This window comes from Odontesthes bonariensis, chromosome 5 (assembly GCF_027942865.1).
Source record: "Odontesthes bonariensis isolate fOdoBon6 chromosome 5, fOdoBon6.hap1, whole genome shotgun sequence".
NCBI lineage: Eukaryota > Metazoa > Chordata > Actinopteri > Atheriniformes > Atherinopsidae > Odontesthes > Odontesthes bonariensis.
The window spans coordinates 16,945,384-16,964,013 of NC_134510.1; the positions used below are offsets into that span (position 1 = coordinate 16,945,384).

At 39.2% G+C, this 18,630-nt stretch overlaps 1 protein-coding gene across 3 annotated transcripts in view; it reads left to right on the top strand.

Annotated features, from left to right (window-relative positions):
• LOC142379799 (RNA-binding motif, single-stranded-interacting protein 3-like) overlaps positions 1–18,614 on the top strand; it is a 138,799-nt gene extending 120,185 nt beyond the window's left edge. For 2 of the 3 annotated variants that reach the window (XM_075465072.1, XM_075465075.1), the window contains 6 exons: positions 2,265–2,361; positions 5,759–5,809; positions 13,232–13,348; positions 13,777–13,863; positions 14,260–14,384; positions 16,251–18,614. In XM_075465072.1, coding sequence (XP_075321187.1) covers positions 2,265–2,361; positions 5,759–5,809; positions 13,232–13,348; positions 13,777–13,863; positions 14,260–14,384; positions 16,251–16,254 — 481 coding nt within the window. In that variant the 3' untranslated portion in view covers positions 16,255–18,614. Of the gene's footprint in view, positions 1–2,264; positions 2,362–5,758; positions 5,810–13,231; positions 13,349–13,776; positions 13,864–14,259; positions 14,389–16,250 lie in introns of those variants that run through there. The other variant, XM_075465074.1, reaches the window with a different exon arrangement.
• Positions 18,615–18,630: the final 16 nt, after the last annotated feature.

Below are 18,630 nucleotides of genomic sequence, written 5' to 3' on the forward strand. Positions count from 1 at the left end.
TTGTTCAGTCTTCTCTGTAGGGTATTAAGGGTAATGGTAAGCCTTCCCTCATGTGACTGTTATGAAGGTTTTTACTTTTTAAGAAGCCTGCTTTAAGAATCCACCACTGCTGTCTACCTGGAGATCAGTCTTTTTTGTTGCAGTGCTATGCGGTTTTTACTTTTTTCCTCGGTATGTACAGGAATCAGTTGATTTGTCCACTCCTGCTATCTCTCTGATGGATTCTTTTTTTTTTCTTTTTGCAGCCCAAAAACGGTCTGTTTCACTTGCACTGAGAGCTCCTTTGACTGCATGTTGGCAGCAGCTTCCAAAAGCAAATGCCACAGTTGGAATCAACTCTAGACTTTTAAGTCCTTGATTTATTAAGGAAGAAATAACAAAGAAATAGCACATACTTCTCTGTAAAATTTTCTAATTACATTTGAACTCCTGTAAAATAAGGTTCCATATGTTGATGATATTGAATTAGAGTATATTAATACCACACCAATCCAATTAAAGGGCTGTTGTTCCTAAAGCCTCTTTAAAATGTGGATGTTAATACACTGAAAATAAAGCTGAGAGCCTAAACTTTGAACCAATATTCACAATATCAAAGCATATTAGATATGTTCTGTTAAACAGCAAAGAAAACAAAGGTTGTCTCAATGTCCTATATATCCCAAACTTAACTCTGCGCAGTTAAATTCAGACATGCATGGTTTTACCTTAGAAAAAACGCAAAACTGTGAATCGTGGTTTGCTTATATGTAACACAAAGAAACCTATGGGGACATTAATATAATCCAGAACTGAGAGGCTTAAAGGGAAATGATGGTCCTACTTAAGTAATCTGAGCTACTTGGGTCAATGCTTCTTAGACAGAGCACACAGTCAATGTGCACATGAACCAGAGCTGAACCTGCTTCTAGTTAATAAGATGTCTCTGGCTTGCTACCCTGTGGTGAACCAGTTTGTATTTTGAAACTACTGTAGCTCTATTCTTACAACCCATACATGGCATTCAGTGCAACAATTGGAGCTTAAAAATCCGACAGGAAATCTGGATGTCTGAGATGTCTCTGCAGCAGCAGAGCCTGGATTGCAATAGTTCGACTGTAATGGAGGGTTTTGCATTTTTCCAGCTGAGGTACTAAATTGGCCCCTTACTGGACAAATGTGATGTGAAACAGAAAGAGCAAAAACACAAGACAGACTCCTCCGGAAGCCGTTTCACCCTTGAAATGAGGTGTGTGCTTGTGTTACAGGAGAATATTAGCAATCTCTCAATTGTTTTTTTCTCAGGGTTTGGTTGATTGCTGAGCCCTACTATCATCACTGTATGCTCTGTATTGTATTGCATGTCAATATATATTTCAAAGAATGAATATAGCAAACAATGAATGAATATTGCAAACAAGTTATATGACATTTTGGAGTAACCTTTTTAAAAAAGGCACTTCTTTTCCCCCCAATTAAGAAACACTTGATTTGTAGCAAGTAGCTGTTTAGAGAATCGTGGCTGTTTTAGAGACAGATAGACGAGGAATTCTTTTTCTATCTCTGCCCCTCTCTTTGCCTCCCATCCCTCGCTCTATTACTCAGTCAACAGACACTTTGGGATCGATCGGGCACAGCAACACGGCCTGGCGGATGAAACATGTCCTTTCTAGGTACACAATGATAAATAAAGCACTGCGAGCCACAGCATTCTACCGCTGCAGGGTTGAGGGGGTGAAATGAAACAGAGAAAAAAGAAGAGATGGTTGAAAATCACAAGGGCAAACAAAGGTATAGGGAGAGAAGTAAACACTGTACCAAATGCAGATGTTGCAAATGGAACCTTCTCTTTATGTGTAGGTGGGAGCGTAAAGGGCAATATTGAAATATTTCACCCACTCACACATTAAGGTGATAAATCATTATTATGCATAGCAGTGGAGCAGACTCCTTTGTAAAATAATGTGTACTCAAATGCAGTGTCAAGTCTGATTTCAAGGCATTTTTTATGGTTTGGGATAGATTGAAGCTTCGGTATCTGGTGTTTCCATGACAGCTTTGATGATGTCTGATCCGTTTTGTAGGCGGTGATTTGAAGTGCACTGGATAGTTTAAACCTTTACATGTTGCTACATACAGAGAGCAAATACTGTAATAGCAAAGAGGTCTCTTGACTTACAATGTAATTTTGTCAATGCAAAATGGTTCTTGTTTCAGTTTAACTTCACTTCTCTGAGTGTATTTGATGTTATAGATGATGAAAATGTTTCTTGTATGCTCCATAGGTTCTACTCTTCACCATATAGCATCTCCACCAATCGGATGATTGCTCAGACGTCAATCACACCCTTCATTGCTGCCTCTCCTGTCTCCACATATCAGGTGGGTGGAGTGTGTCAGAAGTGTGATGAGTTTGACGAAGCTTTCCGGGCATGCCTACAAAAGCAGTAATTATTTAGCCATTACACTGTTAATCACCAGTTATCTATACGTTTCAACTCAACTCAACTCAACTTTATTTATAAAGACCTTTAAAACAGCCGAGGCTGAAACAAAGTGCTGTACATGAATAACAACACAAAGTTTCCTGCAACTAGTCCAGAATGTAACCCCCAGCGACCTGACAGGGAAGAAAAAGAGAGGCCACATGACTTTTGTGCTGTCCTTTCTCCACTCACCTCCCGTTGGCTACAGGGTTGATTCTAAAATTTTATCGCTGACTTTTAAATCCCTCAATAGACTTGCACCACCTTACCTCGTCAAACTGCTTCTTTTCTACACTCCATCCAGAGAGCCGAGGTCAGCCACTCTGTTTTTCCTGAATGTGCCAGAAACGAGCTTTAAAACTAGAGTTGATCGAGCCTTTACAGTGGCTGCTCCCAACCTATGGAACAGTCCACTACCCTTAGTTAAAGGGATAGTTCGCCTCTTTTGACATGAAGCTGTATGACATCCCATATTAGCAATATCATTTATGAACATTGACTTACCCCCCGCTGCGTCCTGTGAGCCGAGTTCCAGCCTCGTTTTGGCGTTTACGAACGTAGTCCGGCTAGTTGGCTGGGGCTAGAAAAATAAAGCTTCTTGCTTCTCAAAACAAAATGCATTCAAAAGAGTAATACATTTGCATCACAAAATCGTTGTGCATGAAAAAGTAAGACCTCACATCGCTTGGCGCTATTTTTGCCTCCCTTGATATCAATGCGTCCAGCCACCTAGTGATAGCCGCACCTGTTACGGTGTTTACTGCTCGGAAGCAAGGGAGTGCTCGGTCTGCTCTTCGGTCTGCACAGTTTACATTGGACGCATTGAGTTCCAGCTGAGCCAAAACTCAGCTGGAACTCGGCTCACAGGACGCAGCAGGGGGTAAGTCAATGTTCATAAATGATATTGCTAATATGGGATGTCATACAGCTTCATGTCAAAAGAGGCGAACTATCCCTTTAAAGCTGCTCAAACCACTTTTAAATCCCATTTCTTTTCATTGGCCTTTCATTTGTGCTGAGAATGTTCCCATTCTCGCACTTTCAATATAATTTCGTATGTTTAATTGATTTTTGTATGATATTTATTGCCTTTACCATTTTATTTAATTGTCATATATTGATTGTTATTGTCATACCATTTTAATCTGTGTAGTGCTCTGGTCAGCTTATGCTGTTTTTAAATGGGTGATATAAATCGACTTGACATACATAACACCTGAACATACACATATGAGCAAGCCGGCTAAGAAAATAAGAAAAAAAGAAAATTTTGGTATTGCCAGAGTCCCATTTATGTTTATTTTGTATATCACATGAGGGCCACATTTGTCCTCTTTTGGTCGTGACTAAACTCTCAAAGTATGTTGACATTATTTCAAAATGTCAGAGAAGAGACAGTTTCGGTGTTGCTTGAACACACCTGACGCAGGCATACAAGTAGGGACACTACTTACGCATTCACAGCTTTAGCCAAGTGATGTAACAGAAAGGCAAATTTTCTTATTTAATACATTTTACCTCATCTTTTATTTATAAAGCTTCAATTCATGATCAAAGTTATCCCGAAGAACTTGACCTAGAAATCCTTTTTAGGTATTGAGATTTGGTAATGAAGGAGTTAAATATACTTTGTCAGTTAGGCCGGGTGAAAGCTTGAAAATGCTGACCCATTTAAGTCCAGAGCAGAGCAATTAACAGGATGACAGTTACAGCGGAGCAGATCAGGTCAACAGCCAAAGTCCGATGAATTTAACATTATTGTTTAGAAACATTTTAAAAATAAACTCGGAATTAGCAGTTTGTGTTTGTAAGTACTGCAGATCCATGCACAAACAGCCTGCAGAAATAAAAAACAAGGACGCGAGTATTTGTAATGTGCACACGGGGATAAGAAGGACCAGATTTCTCTCAAAACTTGGACACTTATGTCCATGTAAACACAGTTAGTCCTGGCTTTGGTCTTTTGCAAGAAAAAAAAAGTACAGAATTACATCATCTTGACTGAAGGTAGCAAACAAATCCTTCATTGGACCAGGACTTTTGAAATATTGAATGACATTTTCAAATTGATTCCCTCCACAGAAGCTCTGGCCCATGGTTTTGAAATGATTTCTGAGGTTCTCTCCAGAAATACTTACACTCTTTCCATTGATGACGATTTTTTTACGTAGCAATGATAAAACACAGGCGGATGTTGCAGCACTCCTCCCATCAATCTTTCAATCGTGAGCACGAATGCTCCTCTACTTCTCTGTTCCCATGTGTCTTTCATCCTCCCTCCTCCACAAAAAGAGACCTCATGTGAAAGCTGGTTTGCAATGCAGCTGTGGCTCTTTGAGAGCTTGAATCAGTTCTTGATCCTCAGTTTGTCAAACACAGATTTTAAAACAGACGGCCAGCCTTTTCCCACAGACTTAGGGTAACTTGAGAAACTGCGGTGAATGAGTGAGACGAATGCAAAAGCACACGTTCAGCAGTGTAGAATTCACAGTCACACTCTGCTTTCTTTTGGAAAACGCAAAAGAAAATCTCCTTACCTTTCATCAGTTTAAACCCCCCCGCAGACTAAGAAACTGTAGGTAAGCAAACTAGCACGTAGACATTATAATACAGTACATACTGTACCATATCTGACATGTGACAAAGTGGCCTTCAGGGACTTGTTTCTCCTTACATTAGGGTTGGGTATTGGGAACCGGGATGAGATGAAAGGAATGATATGTGACCAAGACAGGCTTTGATGATGTAACCCTCACTGTGAATCAGTAACTGTTCAACTGTTTTGCTCTCTGTGCTCTTTGTAACCTCTAATAATTACAACATAACTTGTATTGTGGACACTCAGTTACTGCTGTGATATTCTTTAAGACGCGCCACCCCGGGGACTGAGGCTCTGAGAAGAGCTTGCAAAGACTTGAACTAATGATTCATTTTCTTTCTTCTCTTCTTTGGTTTTCTCATTTTCACTCCCTTCCTGTCATTTTGTATTCCAATTGTTCCTCTTTGTGTTTTTCCTTTCCTCAATTCTGTACCCACTTATTACAATCTTCTTTTGATCTTCTTTTGCGTCTCATCTCTTCCTGACCCCCCCTCTACATCCTCCAACTCATGCTCATCCCCATCTTTATTAATTACTATATTTTTTGTGTCCTTCATTTTGTCTGACTCTATCCTTCCTCTTTCTATTTCCTTCATCATATCTCATATTATTGTCATCATCGCCTCTGGCTTTCTCTTTTCTTTTCTTGTCTTCTCTTCTTCTTTTCTCTTCTTTCTTACTTCTTTCTACATAGGTCCAGAGTACATCTTGGATGCCTCATCAACAGTATGTTATGCAACCTACAGTAAGTCTTTGAAGCAGCCTTTCCTTTGGCTTTTGCGTCATGTGTTGGCATGTCCCAGTGGAGTCATTTGCTACATTCCCTTGCAAGTCCCTTGCACTGACTCTTTTTTAATCTGCCTGTCTGTCAGTGTAGGTTCTCAGTCATCCAGGTTATGGTAATCCTAAGAGCTTGAATAAGGGCAGCTAGATTTTTTTTTCTTGATTCTTGAAGATGTTTGAGCTCTCATCCAAAAGGCTTCTTCAGTTCTAAACTACTTGGTGGGGAGGATCAGCTTATAAGTAGTAAAAAGGCTGTTCACACTTGGCAGGTCCTTCAGTTTACATGTATGTCACTGACCAATGTGTGGGTCGTTTCGGTCATTCTCCACTGTGAGATGTTTACCTGCCCGAACAAACATTTTTTTTCACAAGATCCAACATCCAAATGTTTGTGAAACCGTCTGGAGAGGAGAGTCAAGTTTGCATTGTAGATGCTGGGAAGGTGATACCTGAGACCACCCCCTGTGTTCAAGGATGTTTCTTCCAGTCGTGATGTAAGTGAAATGCTGAGTCTTGACCTGAGGAGCTGACTGTCCTGTGTTGTGCTATGCGCTTGTGATGTTGTTGTTTGGTCTCTCCTGTAGAAAGGTCTGGATACTCCTCGCTGCACTGGGCTGCATATACGATGCCACTCAGTTTGTGTTTGGGTGCTTAGTCCTTTGTGTGAACCAGTCTCTGTCTGCAGGTGTTCGTGGGTTTGAAATGCACCAGAATGTCCTGTGTTGGAGAAGATCCCTTTAAGTTTCTCAGAAACTCCTGCCACATAAAGAGTTGCAATATATTTACTCCCCGCCAACTAGTTTAGAACCAAAAAATCAGGTGAGAAGTGAAACGTCTTCAAGAATCAAGAAAAAGATGTTGCCCTTATTCAAGCTTTTAAGATAATCTACCTGCCCTTTCTGAACACAAGCAGCATCATCTCAGTGTTGGTCTTGTGCACTAGCTATCCTGATAATCTAAAAACTCTTTAAAGTCTCATGATAGATGTGAATGTCAGAAGCAGGATCTATGGTAGAAAAAAAATCAAATCTTACAGCTCATTTGCTATTATGGTCTTCAATGCTGTCTGTAACAGCTTTTTTTCCATCAACAATAATAAAACTTTACCCTTTTTTCAAATGATTTTTAAATGATTCAAGAATGTGAATACTACTAATGTCTATTAGGTCACTGACAAATCTGTATTTCATCTGTGCTCCACTGAATCAGTGTGGTAATCACCTCCTTAGACCGGCTGGAAAAGCTCAGCAATGCCAACTTTAATATCAGTTATGAAAGACTGCTCTCTGCTGGACTGAATTGAAACTGCACACACAGAAATTTGTGCAAGTGTAATTTTGAACCCTGTCAGGTCTTCAAATCAATGCACACATGTAACTATCGATCAGATGAATATATATTTAACAAAAATATCAATGTACAACACTGTAGAGTTACACTTAAAACCCACCACTGTGATACAAAGATCTATATTTGACTGGAGACCTCCACTTGTCTGTTAGTTTAGTAATCTAAAGGATTTGGATTTTCTGAGCGAGCTCTGTCTGTCCAAGCAAAAACTCACAAACATATCCACATGACTTTGATTCAAACACAAAGATGTGTCAAAACACCCCCCCGTATACTGTATATTCACATGTGCACTCACACATATTGACTTTGAGAGTAGGTGTGCAGTCGATGAACACTTTAAACCTGCACTTACCAAACAGTTGTTCTCATAGTGTACAACACAAACATATAAAACCTCAAGCTTTTCCCTCCAGTTATCCACAGACTGCATACAGCAGTAACAAGCGACCTACGCAGGCTCCACTCTGAGCACAGTCCAAAGCCTAGCATTTTGTTAATACCTCAGCATACCATAAAAAAATGTCAGTTCTTTCAATTTGTCGTGGGACAGAGTCCAGTATTTAATTAGAGGAAGGAGAGGGGCACAGTGTTGTACTGTCTGGCCTCACCTCACAAGTTGATTACTCTTCAGTGCAGGGGGGCCAAAGGATTAGAAAATCACTGGAATAGATTCATGTTACTGTAACCTTGCAAGCTTCAGATAAAAAAAAAAAAAAAAAAAAAAAAAACCTTTTAATTGTAAAAGCCCAGGAAACAGGACCTAAGCCCAGGACTCAGGAGGAGAGTGAGAGAAAGCTGATACAAAAAACAGGCAGGGAAGCTAAGAAAAACAGACAGGCACAAATATAGGAGCATGCAGTGTCATACCTGCTTCATCTTGAAGGGGGCTGGAGCCTATCCCAGGTGACACTGAGTAAGAGGACAGGTTGCAGGGATAATTTGAAAATGATGATTACTTGAGGCCAGACAAAGACAATATGGTGGTGAGCAAAGAGGACTATTGAGTATTTATACAAGGATGAATGAGCAAAAAATGGAAGATGTGACAACATGGGATTATTAGGTGGTGAAACCAGGAGTAGGTAATTCAACTGACATTCACAGACCTTAGGTAAATTATTACCAAATTAAAAAGGAAGTCAACTCTCAGAGGGCACCATTTCATAAAAAAATCATTCACAAGGAGATCACTGTTCCATTGGCTCTGCCTGTGTTCAACACCTGAAGGTTTTAATTGCACATTTCCTCTGAAAGGGTCCTGTCATTCTGTCACTCAGAAAGTTAGAAGTTAACAAAGACAACTGTAAAACATAGTGAGCAACACAGCAATTTAAGTGATTGTGACTGGACAAAGGTGGCTGGACAAAGCATCCAGTCTCAAAACCTCATCTGGACTATTTAAACCTTATCCATGACATCCCATCATCACACCGTCCTCGTTAATGGTCTTGCAATAAAGAAGTTTATAGTAGAGCAGGTAGTAGACAGATGTTATTGTGTGGATTTCTGTCATGTTTTTGAGTTGTTTTCCTGCCAATATTGACATTTTGTACCTATAAAATTCACTTACACTCCACTGAAACTGTCAGCTACTTGGATGATTGAAGACATAGGCAGCACAGATACGGTGTATCAGTAACACACAGAGGATGTCTAACTGTTTACACACTAGTTAAACATGTTGAAAATTCTCTTGCTCCCTCTCTGTTGTCCTCTCTTCTCATCCATCTTCCTCTTTTTTTCTATCTCGCAAATCCTAAACACATTCTGTTGTCATGTCTGATTAAAATTAAGCCCATGAGAGAGGATAATACCCATCTGTAAATGTGTTTCAAACAAATGTCCTATCTAATTATTTGGCAAGCAGCTTGATATGACAGCCTAAGACTTGGGAGAGGACAGAGAGAGATGGAAAGAGAAAATGAATGAATAAGTAGATTGAACAGTGTGAAGAGAGAATCAAGCACAGGGAAAGAAGAGGAAAGAAGGGATTACAAAGGATCAATCTAGAACAAAGAAAAGGAAACAACTGCTGTAAAAGAATGCCTGGGCTGTGCATGCTAGCTCCCCAGCCTGGTCTTTGCATAGTCAAAATCCCTGTTAGACAACAAAGGTGAAGGCTAGTCATTGTATTTTGTGGATACAGAGGCGCTTGGCAAATTAAAGCTGCATCAAGGAGGGAGACTGAGAGAAACACAACAGCTTAAACCTGTTCCTATGGTAGCCGAGGTTCCCTCACTGCTGTACCGCAGTTAATAACGGCAAATTATGATTTATGATGCGCGCTTCTTGACACATTTAGGTTGATGCACTTGAGCACGCTTCTGACACTTGATAAAACAATCATTCGTATAGTTTTTCTAAGAATTTTACACACTCCTGGGTCCAAAACTGGAAGGTTGCTAAGGTATCACTGACAAATGTGCAAAGATTCTAAATGAATCAATGACAATGACTAATCATAAGGTTAGAATTAGAAAAAAAAAAACTAAATAATGTTTTCTTGGCTTAGACAAAAGCTATAAGCACACATTTTTCCGAGATTAAGTGAGATTCATAAACATTAACACACCTACACACACACACTGATAAAGGGCCTTAAGGACTGTGTTTCTGAGCCTTGGTTGAATGCCCAGATTCCTTGAACTGCCTGTCTTTACATCTTAATTAGTAACAGGATGTCTTTGTGCATAATAACTTACAAATCCCAATACAGGAAATGAATGTATTAGCCCAACCATGCATAGAAAAAAAAACAACAACAACAACAAAGGCAGCTTATCAGAGAGCTGTAATAAGACAAGAATTAGGATTTCAGATCTTCCTGAGTTCAATTGCCATGTTAAAGCTTTATGGGAACAAAGTGGGGGGTGAAGAATGTTTCAAAGAAAGCACAGTTCAGTACATAAGCCTGCAAATGATGTGCAATAATGTCTTTGTTTTTTGATTTTTTTTTAAATTCTGAGATCATCCGTGTGCAGAGCCATTACTCCTGCATGCCTGCGGGTGCATGTAGAGACTTCAACCAAGCAGTTTTGGCTCTATGTAGGTCTGTAAAAATCCTCTGCTTTTGTGCGTTCAAACAGACAAAGAGAGTGTGTTTTTAGCATGGAAAATAAACCTTTACAGGAATAATACAAACATCTGCAGTTGAAAGCAAACCACATTAGAGGAAAGACAAAATGCCAGGCCTTTGTATGTTCACACGCATAGGAGTTCCAGCAGAAAAGCAGCACTTAGTGGTTTTTCCTCGATAAATGGATGATATTATCCCTAATACTGCATATTTGATGCTGCACAGTGCCTGCAGCTTTGAGCTGATAACATTTGAATACGGCGAGCATTCACCTACGACGCTTCATTTCTTTAAAAGAAAATGACCAAGAAAGACAGAAAGGAGTGAAAAAGAGACAAGTGAATAAGCCAATTCAAAGTTTAAGCAGATTTTTTTTGTTTTTTTCTTTTCCTCCTCTTCTGTCTGTCTGCCTTGTCTGTCTCTTTTATTTGTCCAAGTTAAACATCTGATGCAAGAAAACCTTAAGACAACACATGCTTTACAAGGTCCAATGATACTCATCACACTCCAAGTAATGCATTGTGTCCGCATTCAGACACATGCAGAGACAGCCAGTTTAACTCTTGTACGACTATAAATCAGAGCAGGCCGTTAGTCATTATGGTTTCCTTTTTTCTATGCTGCTTTCTCTCTGCATTGGAACCTGCTGTGAGACTGAACAAAGAAAGAAAAAGAAAGGAGACTGCATTACATAGACGAATGAACAGCTTGGGTTTTAGCTTAATTCTGGCAGGCCATTTTACCTGGCTGAGCCAAAGCTTTGAGGGGTTTTGTGGGTAGATCTGTTGAAGCACCTGCTCGTGGTTTCTTCTTATTGTGCATATATGTGGTCATGGAGACATAGTCATTCGCCTGTCTTTGCAGAGCATTTTCCTCAGCCAGTCTGCTGTATTCTTCAAACAGATGTCCCTATAAAGGCAACTGTTAGTGGGATGATCAATGCACCATTGCTGAAAGCTCTGACAGTCTTTGTACTGTCTATGTATATCTACATTCTTAGCTGTAACAAACTGTGAATGCATTCAAAAGGAACACCTCAGACAGCTACAACTTTCATAACGATGTGTTTGTTTATGGGGTTTGTGTTGCCTCCCTATAAAACCCCACCTACACAGAGCTGTTAAATGTCTGCCGTCAGTGTTGTGCTTGTGTCTAAAATGCCAAACTTTAATACCTGCCGCGTTCTTGGAACATCTTGCTTTGACAAACATTCGTAGAGGTGCTGGTTGCTCTCTGGAGCAATACTGGGCACATTTCCACTGATGCTGTCTGTGCTCATGGGAAGTGTAGTTAAACCCCTATTTACCTCTGCAGCAATGTTGGCAGGCACGTCAGCATACACTGTAAAGAGTCAGCCAATACATCTTTACAGGGCTGTTGGGGTTGTTGCAAAGCTGTAATGGAAACGTATAGCTCAAAAAGCATCAAGGTGTTAGACTGCATCAAAGCCGTTCACATTGAAGAGATTTACAGTAAAAGCCTCACTGCTCCATTCACAAGCATGTTCCGTCAAGCCTGCCTGGTGAGCCAGGGGACTGTATGCATTCCCATGTACAAAGGAAAACAATTTGTAGTCAACCCGTTCAACAAGGACTGGAAGTTCAAACTATTTTTTTGAGACATAAATCTTGGATGTTTAAAAAAAAAAAAAAAGAAAGAACACAACATCCTTGAAAAACCAAATTTATTAGAAGTTTAAAACTCTTAATTTCATTCACTTTGACAAAGCCCCTTGGCAAGGATTTAGATCTTCGAGTCCCCTTCGAGTAAGACTCTTATCCATCATCTTCAGGCACTGCCACAGATGTATTGTATGGCCTTAAAAGTCACAGTTCCTGAGGGGCCACTCGAGGACAGTGAGGGACTTTTCTTGAAACCACTGGCAATAAAAGTTTTTCCCCGTGTGTTAATTTGCCGAAACAAAACCCTCGATGTGTTTCAGGACCTCCTGATCCCCTAATAAATCACAGGATTTCCCTCTTTAACACCAAAAATCAGACATTTCAGTTGTGTTGACTGGCACTGTTTCTTCACCCAAATTAGACGACACATGACTGTCTGGGTAGAAGGAACGCTGTTTTTTTTTTCTTATAAATGTTGTTTAAATATTCGATTTGAAGTACTTGCGAAAAAACATAAACACCTTGACTGTTTTTCCCTTAAAGTTTTCAAAAAAAAAAAAAAGATTTTCACCATCTAAAACAGGACTGCACAATATTAGGAAAACGTGCAATATGTTGAATATTATGATGACAATATGGCTTGCAACATATATAAGCAAACACTGATCTTAGTTTAATGTGGGCTGTATCCCATTTGTGTGCCAGTGCATGCTAGTTAGTTGTAGAACATTGTTTAAAGTCAAACTGTCTTTGAGGTATTATGCATGTTGATATCATGGTTACAGTAAATTTTCTACATATTGTGCAGCCCTTATCTTAACAAGACATAACTTGGCTTTGGCTGGCAGGCAGGTTTTGTTACCCCTGAGAAAAAAAGCGGTCTGTTTCCAGTTTGTTTCCCGTCTTTATGCAACATTAGTCGTCCCCTTGCTGCGGTTTCTAGTTTCTAACAGAGACATGTAACTGATGCCAGTTTTTTCATTCAAATCTCAGCAAGAAAGTGAATATCATCTCCCAAAATGTAAGCCGCAGTCCTGTTTGGATTTTTTTTTTTTCTTCCCTCCACGTCAGCTTAAGTTTTACTTGCAAATCTCCCTTTGTCCATGAAGGCTCAGTTTGAGATTTAACTGTTAGCTAAAGGTCATTGCCTCTTACTCTGCTTTGTCTTTTTATCCCCACATTTCTTCCACCTCAGTCTTCTCTCCCATATTCATACGTTACCTTCCATGATAGATTTGGATATTTCTGGGGGGGGACTGGGAAAAAAAACAACACTTACATGTACACACTAGCAAGAATATAACTGTTTATGTTTCTTCCGCTCCTGCTTCAGGGTGCTGTGATCACCCCAGCCGCGGCCATAGAGCCTAGTTTGTCTCTTCACCCCTCCAGTGTAATGGCTCCTCTCGCCCAGCAGATGAACCACCTCTCTCTGGGCCCTACCGGCGCTGTAAGTCTCATCTTTACCATCTTCCAGCTGCAAGAACGTGTCTTTTTCCTTGTATTTTAAGATTATTATCCAGCAAATACTTCCGTTGCATGTGACAACATAGGAGACTTAGAAAATGCTCCTTTCTGTCTGTAGTCTGAAATATGTTAAGGGCCTTGAAGCACAGCCAAACAATGTGAAGTATTAAGAGCTATCAAAAACCCATGTGTTTTCTTTTTTGAATAATTTGAAGATCCCACATGTCGATGAATAGTAATGTTGAGTTAGATTTTTCACACTTGATTCTTAATGCTTAAGAAGCAACTTGGCAGAGAAAGTGATGACGGCATGCTTCTCCTAGAAAGTACCTTTAATCCAAAGACTCTCAAGGACATATTGCTCGTGCCTATATTATATTACTGTCTTTGCCCCTCCTCCTGTCTCTGCAGTACATGTCTGCTGCAGCGGCTGCTCCTATGCAAGGAACCTACATTCCCCAGTACACTGCAGTGCCTGCCTCTGCCATCACAGTGGATGTAAGAACAAAGCAAGTTGTTTTCAGCCAGATGTCTACTGTATAGATGGATTTAATGGGTTGGATTCAATAGATGCTTGAGAACTTTGTTTTAGTTCAGAATGGAAAAAGATGGACAAAATACAACCAAATGCCAGTATCCCATAGTGCTTTACTATACGAAGAATTTTCTCCGAAGTTCTTACTAAAATTAACATTGGGGATAATTATGCACTTCCCCAATGCAGTTATCAAGGCAAATTAAGTTTTTGACTTCTGTAAACTATATCTCAGTGCCTTATGCCAAAGTGTCCTTACCTTACTAAGCCATGATTGCAAAGTCTGAATTGAACCTTTTGTTCCTACCAGTGTAAGATTTCATATATGAGCTTCGTTCTTTGACTGTGTTTGTGGTCAGGGTGTGGTGACAGACCCATCTCCACAGACAACTGCCCCCTCCTCACAGGATGCCAGCGGCCAGCAGCCTCTCTCAGTGGAGAGCACAGGAGATCATGCCACAGCCTACTCTTACCAGCAGACTAAGTGAGTGGGATAAAAAAGACCATCTTTTTTACAGTCCAGTCTAGGTCCACATATATTTGAACGCTGACACCATTTTTGTAGTTTTAGCTGTTAACTAGAACTCTTTCAAGATGAAATTATAATGAAGATGAACTTAAAGTGTAGATTCTCTTTAATTTGAGGGTATCGTCATCCAATTTTGGGGGGAGAATAGAGCTCATGAAAACAAGAAACTATACCATCTTTCATTTTTAAGGTTCTAAATATCAGGACTTGAAGCCATCTATTTGTTACCAGGTCTTGAAAGCTGAACTACAACATGACACATGACACTACATCGTGTAATTGTTTATTTGACCAAAACTATGCCAAAATGTAGAAGCAGTGTCTGAAAAACTAATTGAACCCCTTGATTCAATAGCTTTTGGATCCTTTAGCGACCAGTTGAATTAAGTGTTTTCTGTATGACGCTCAAGGTCTCTCATAATAGTGTGAAGAAGTTCCGGCCCACTCTTCTTTAGTTTTGCTTGAGTTCATTGATAATCGTGGGCATTGTCCCCACAGCATTTCAAGCAGCTTGAGCTCTGGACTTTGAAGGAACCATTGCTTCACCTTGATTTTGATCTTTTTCAGCCATTTTGTTGTAGATTTGCTTAAAATCGTTGTTGTTTTGCATGATTTAGTTTCAACCAAGCTTTAGCTGTTGGATAAATTGCATCCCTTTTGACTCTAGAATACTTTGATATTTAGACAAGGTCATGATCAACTCAAACACTGTAAGGTGCCCAGGTAGCATGGCTGCAAAACAAACCCAAATAATCATTCGTCCACCACCGTACTTGACCGTACGACAGTTGGAATGAGGTGTTTGAGCTCATTCACTGTGTTTGGTTTTCCCCAAAGATGGTGCTGTCCGTTATGACCAAACATATAGTCGTGTCTGTCCAAGGGACATTGTTCCAGAAGTGTTGTGGTTCGTTCAGATGAAACTTTTCAAACCTAAGCTGTGCCGCCATGTTCTTTACTTACTCCCCACAACAAACAAGCATACTTGTTCAGTCTTTTGTACCATTATGAACATTTAAGATTTAACATGGTAACTGAGGCTTGTAGAGTCTGTTATGTATTTCTTGGGCATTTTGCAATTTCTACCAACTTTGTCTCGTCTGACCTTGTGGTGAACGCGCTGAGACATCCACTCCTGGGATGATTATCAACTGAATGTTCCTCTTGATAATAATCGTTCTATCTGTGGAATGATGAACTCCAAAATGTATGGTAATGATCTTATCACCCCTCGCAGATTGATGGGCAGCAATAATTGCTTCTCTAATGCTGATGTTAACGCACCTGAATGCTCCAGACCAGCAAAGTGTCAAAACTTCTGCTTTGATAGAGGTGTTGATGATGATCGGTTAATCAAGTGCATCTGATTAGCAGCACCTTGCTGCTACTGACTCTCTTAATTCCTATTTAAGTAGTAAGGTTATCTTTAGTTTTTCACATACTGCTTCTGCATTCTGGATTAGTGTATGTTAACTGCACATAATGTCATTTTATTCAAAGTTATAAAAAGTGTTTTTATGTCAAATATTTGATTTGTGTTCACAATTAGCTGCAAAAGACTGAATTGTGTTCTATTTCACACTGATGTTTTTATCACAGAATCATGTAATTTGCTTGTACAAGTCCCCCATCAACTTTTTTTTCTTTTTTTCCTCATTTCTTTTGTTTTTCTGCATCCTCGATAACCCTCGGGTTGTTTTATTTTCACATTGCAGTGGTTGTACAATGCAAATACTGTTTGTTTTGCTTTTGAAACAGGAACAGGCTGCAGGGTTTCTTCGGTTTCCCATTTTTTTTCACTGATTTTTCTGCCTCCTTCAGATAACAACACTGGTAGGAATCATTGCTGCATTGCCTTTAGAAGGACTGCACGATGGCACTGGAGACACAGCCAGAATCGAAATGACAGGACAAAAAAAAAAAAAAATGATGCGGACAACACCGAGGGGAGAATGCTTCCACTGTGCACAGGCACTGAATAAAAGACAAAATGAAGAAAAAAAATCAATTATCCTTCATACCTGGTTGAACCGAGAAAAAGACAAAAAAAAAACAGATCATTGTTTCCTGAACTAAAGGACAATGAAATCAATCCGAGTCCTCAACTATGATTTAATTATTTTTCACCTTGAGACTGGACTTTTCCTCCAAAGGAAAAAGAAAACGCAAAGACTGAAATCAAATTTAACCAACTGTACAGAAAAAAATTACATTTGAATGTGCAGGTAGATTTTCTGACTTTTTTATCAAAAAAAAAAGAAGAAGAAGGAAGCAAAGTCTAAGCGAAAACAGGCTGTCTTCCTTTGATATGAAGCTACATTATTTTCTTTTTGTTATTTGAGTAGTTTTCTAGAATATCAATGTTTTCGTAAATCTTTATTGCCTTAATTTTCTCAAACTTTGGGAAAAAAGTTTCCAAAGTATTATATTCTTTCGAGAAAAAAAAGAGTGGTTGAATGATTTGAGATTTTCTGAGGGCCTCAGAGATGAAATCTACAAAGCTATCTGTACAGGATTTTAACACATAGGCTGTATTTGTATGAAGATGATTTTGCATTATGTGGTGAAGTGCAGGTGATGTTGGTTGATTAGATGAAAAAAATCTTTAATGTGACTTGTGGAAAGGGTCAATCCACTGCTCCCTGGGAAATGCAGTTTGGTTTAATCGTGGGGTAAAAGCTCTGTTTCTCCACCACATTTTATATCTTTCTGCCTTTTGGTTTTTGGTTGCAGTATTTTTTTTTTCCCCAAAGGCTTTTACTTTGCGTGCTTTGCTTGTCTAATTGCATAAAGTAAAGGGCAAAAAAAAAAAAAAAAAGCTAGGATTTTTAAATGTGCAAAAAGCAATAGTTTTAGTAAAACTGTTGACAGTTTCTTGAGTCTTTCTTAACTGTTGAACAAACGCAGCCTACAGATGGCATATTTTATACCAAAGACGAAAAAACTATGTGAAGAGATCTTCCTTGTGTTGCTTTTTTCTTTTCTTTTTTTTTTTTAAGTTTTTCCTTTTTGAAACTAAAATGTTTTATTGGTCATCGTGATGTTGGTCTGTCAGATGATTTTTATCAGTGAATGGAAGCACGCAGTAGGTCGTTAACACAATTGCCTCAACCAGACAAGATGATTTATTTGTTATGCGGTCAAATGTTAAAATGATCTGTAACAATTAAGCAGAGATCCAACCTCCTGTTGAATATTGCTATGTACTTCTTAAGTTACACCAGCCTACGTTCTTCTCAGGCTGGGTTAATCAATGTTCAATCTTAAATGCCAACACTGAGATGCTCCAACTTATGATGACTGCTTCCCACAATACTGCAGATATAATTGTTACAATTTCAGATGTGTATTCTAAGTCAAACAAACTGCTTTATGTCACCAAACAGGAGCCACTAAAAATGTGAGCATCAATGATCTCTGTTAGAGTAACGGGCATTTCTGGTAACAAACTCATTTCAGCCTATGTATACTCTCCTGAAAGGAAGACAAGATTACATTTTTTTGTGTGTGTGTGTTGCCTTTTTTTTCCTATGATTTTTTGAGATAATAACTAATAATAATGTTTGAGCTGCTAAACACTTCAATACTGGGGATAGAGGTTGTTTTGTGTTGAATTTCTGTGGAAGTGGTGCGCCTCCTGGATAAAAGTAACTTACCATTTCAAGCCAGAAGATTTAGGATTTACAGATTTGAATATTTGTTGAGAACACGAGTGCATCACATAATAACAAAAAGTACAAAACAAATTGTTACTACTACGTTGACTTTGGCTCTCAGTGGTTGTGAGAGCATGTCCTCGCTCCATGAATGAAAGGAGGCAAATGGAAACGCAGGAAAAGATGGACGGAAAAACTGGTTTTAACCAAAATCAAGCTGATACAAACCTCTCGTGGAAAAAGGATTATCGAAGGGAGAGAGAAAGTAGAGAAAGTGAGAACAAAAGTAATATTTATGAGATCTTGTTTTGTACAGGTGTGTAAAAGAAGATGCAACAGAAATAACTTTGATGATGCTATTTTTTTATTTGCTCGGTCACATGCCTCCCATGTCTTTCAAGTTGTGATTTTGAGAGTGTGTCTGTAGAACCAGTGGATATTGCTGTAGTTTCAGATGTGTCTTTCTGTTTGTTTTCTTTGTTTTATTTTTGAAGAGAACTTTCAATAAAAAAATATTTCAAACTGTCAACATGATCTTCCATTTT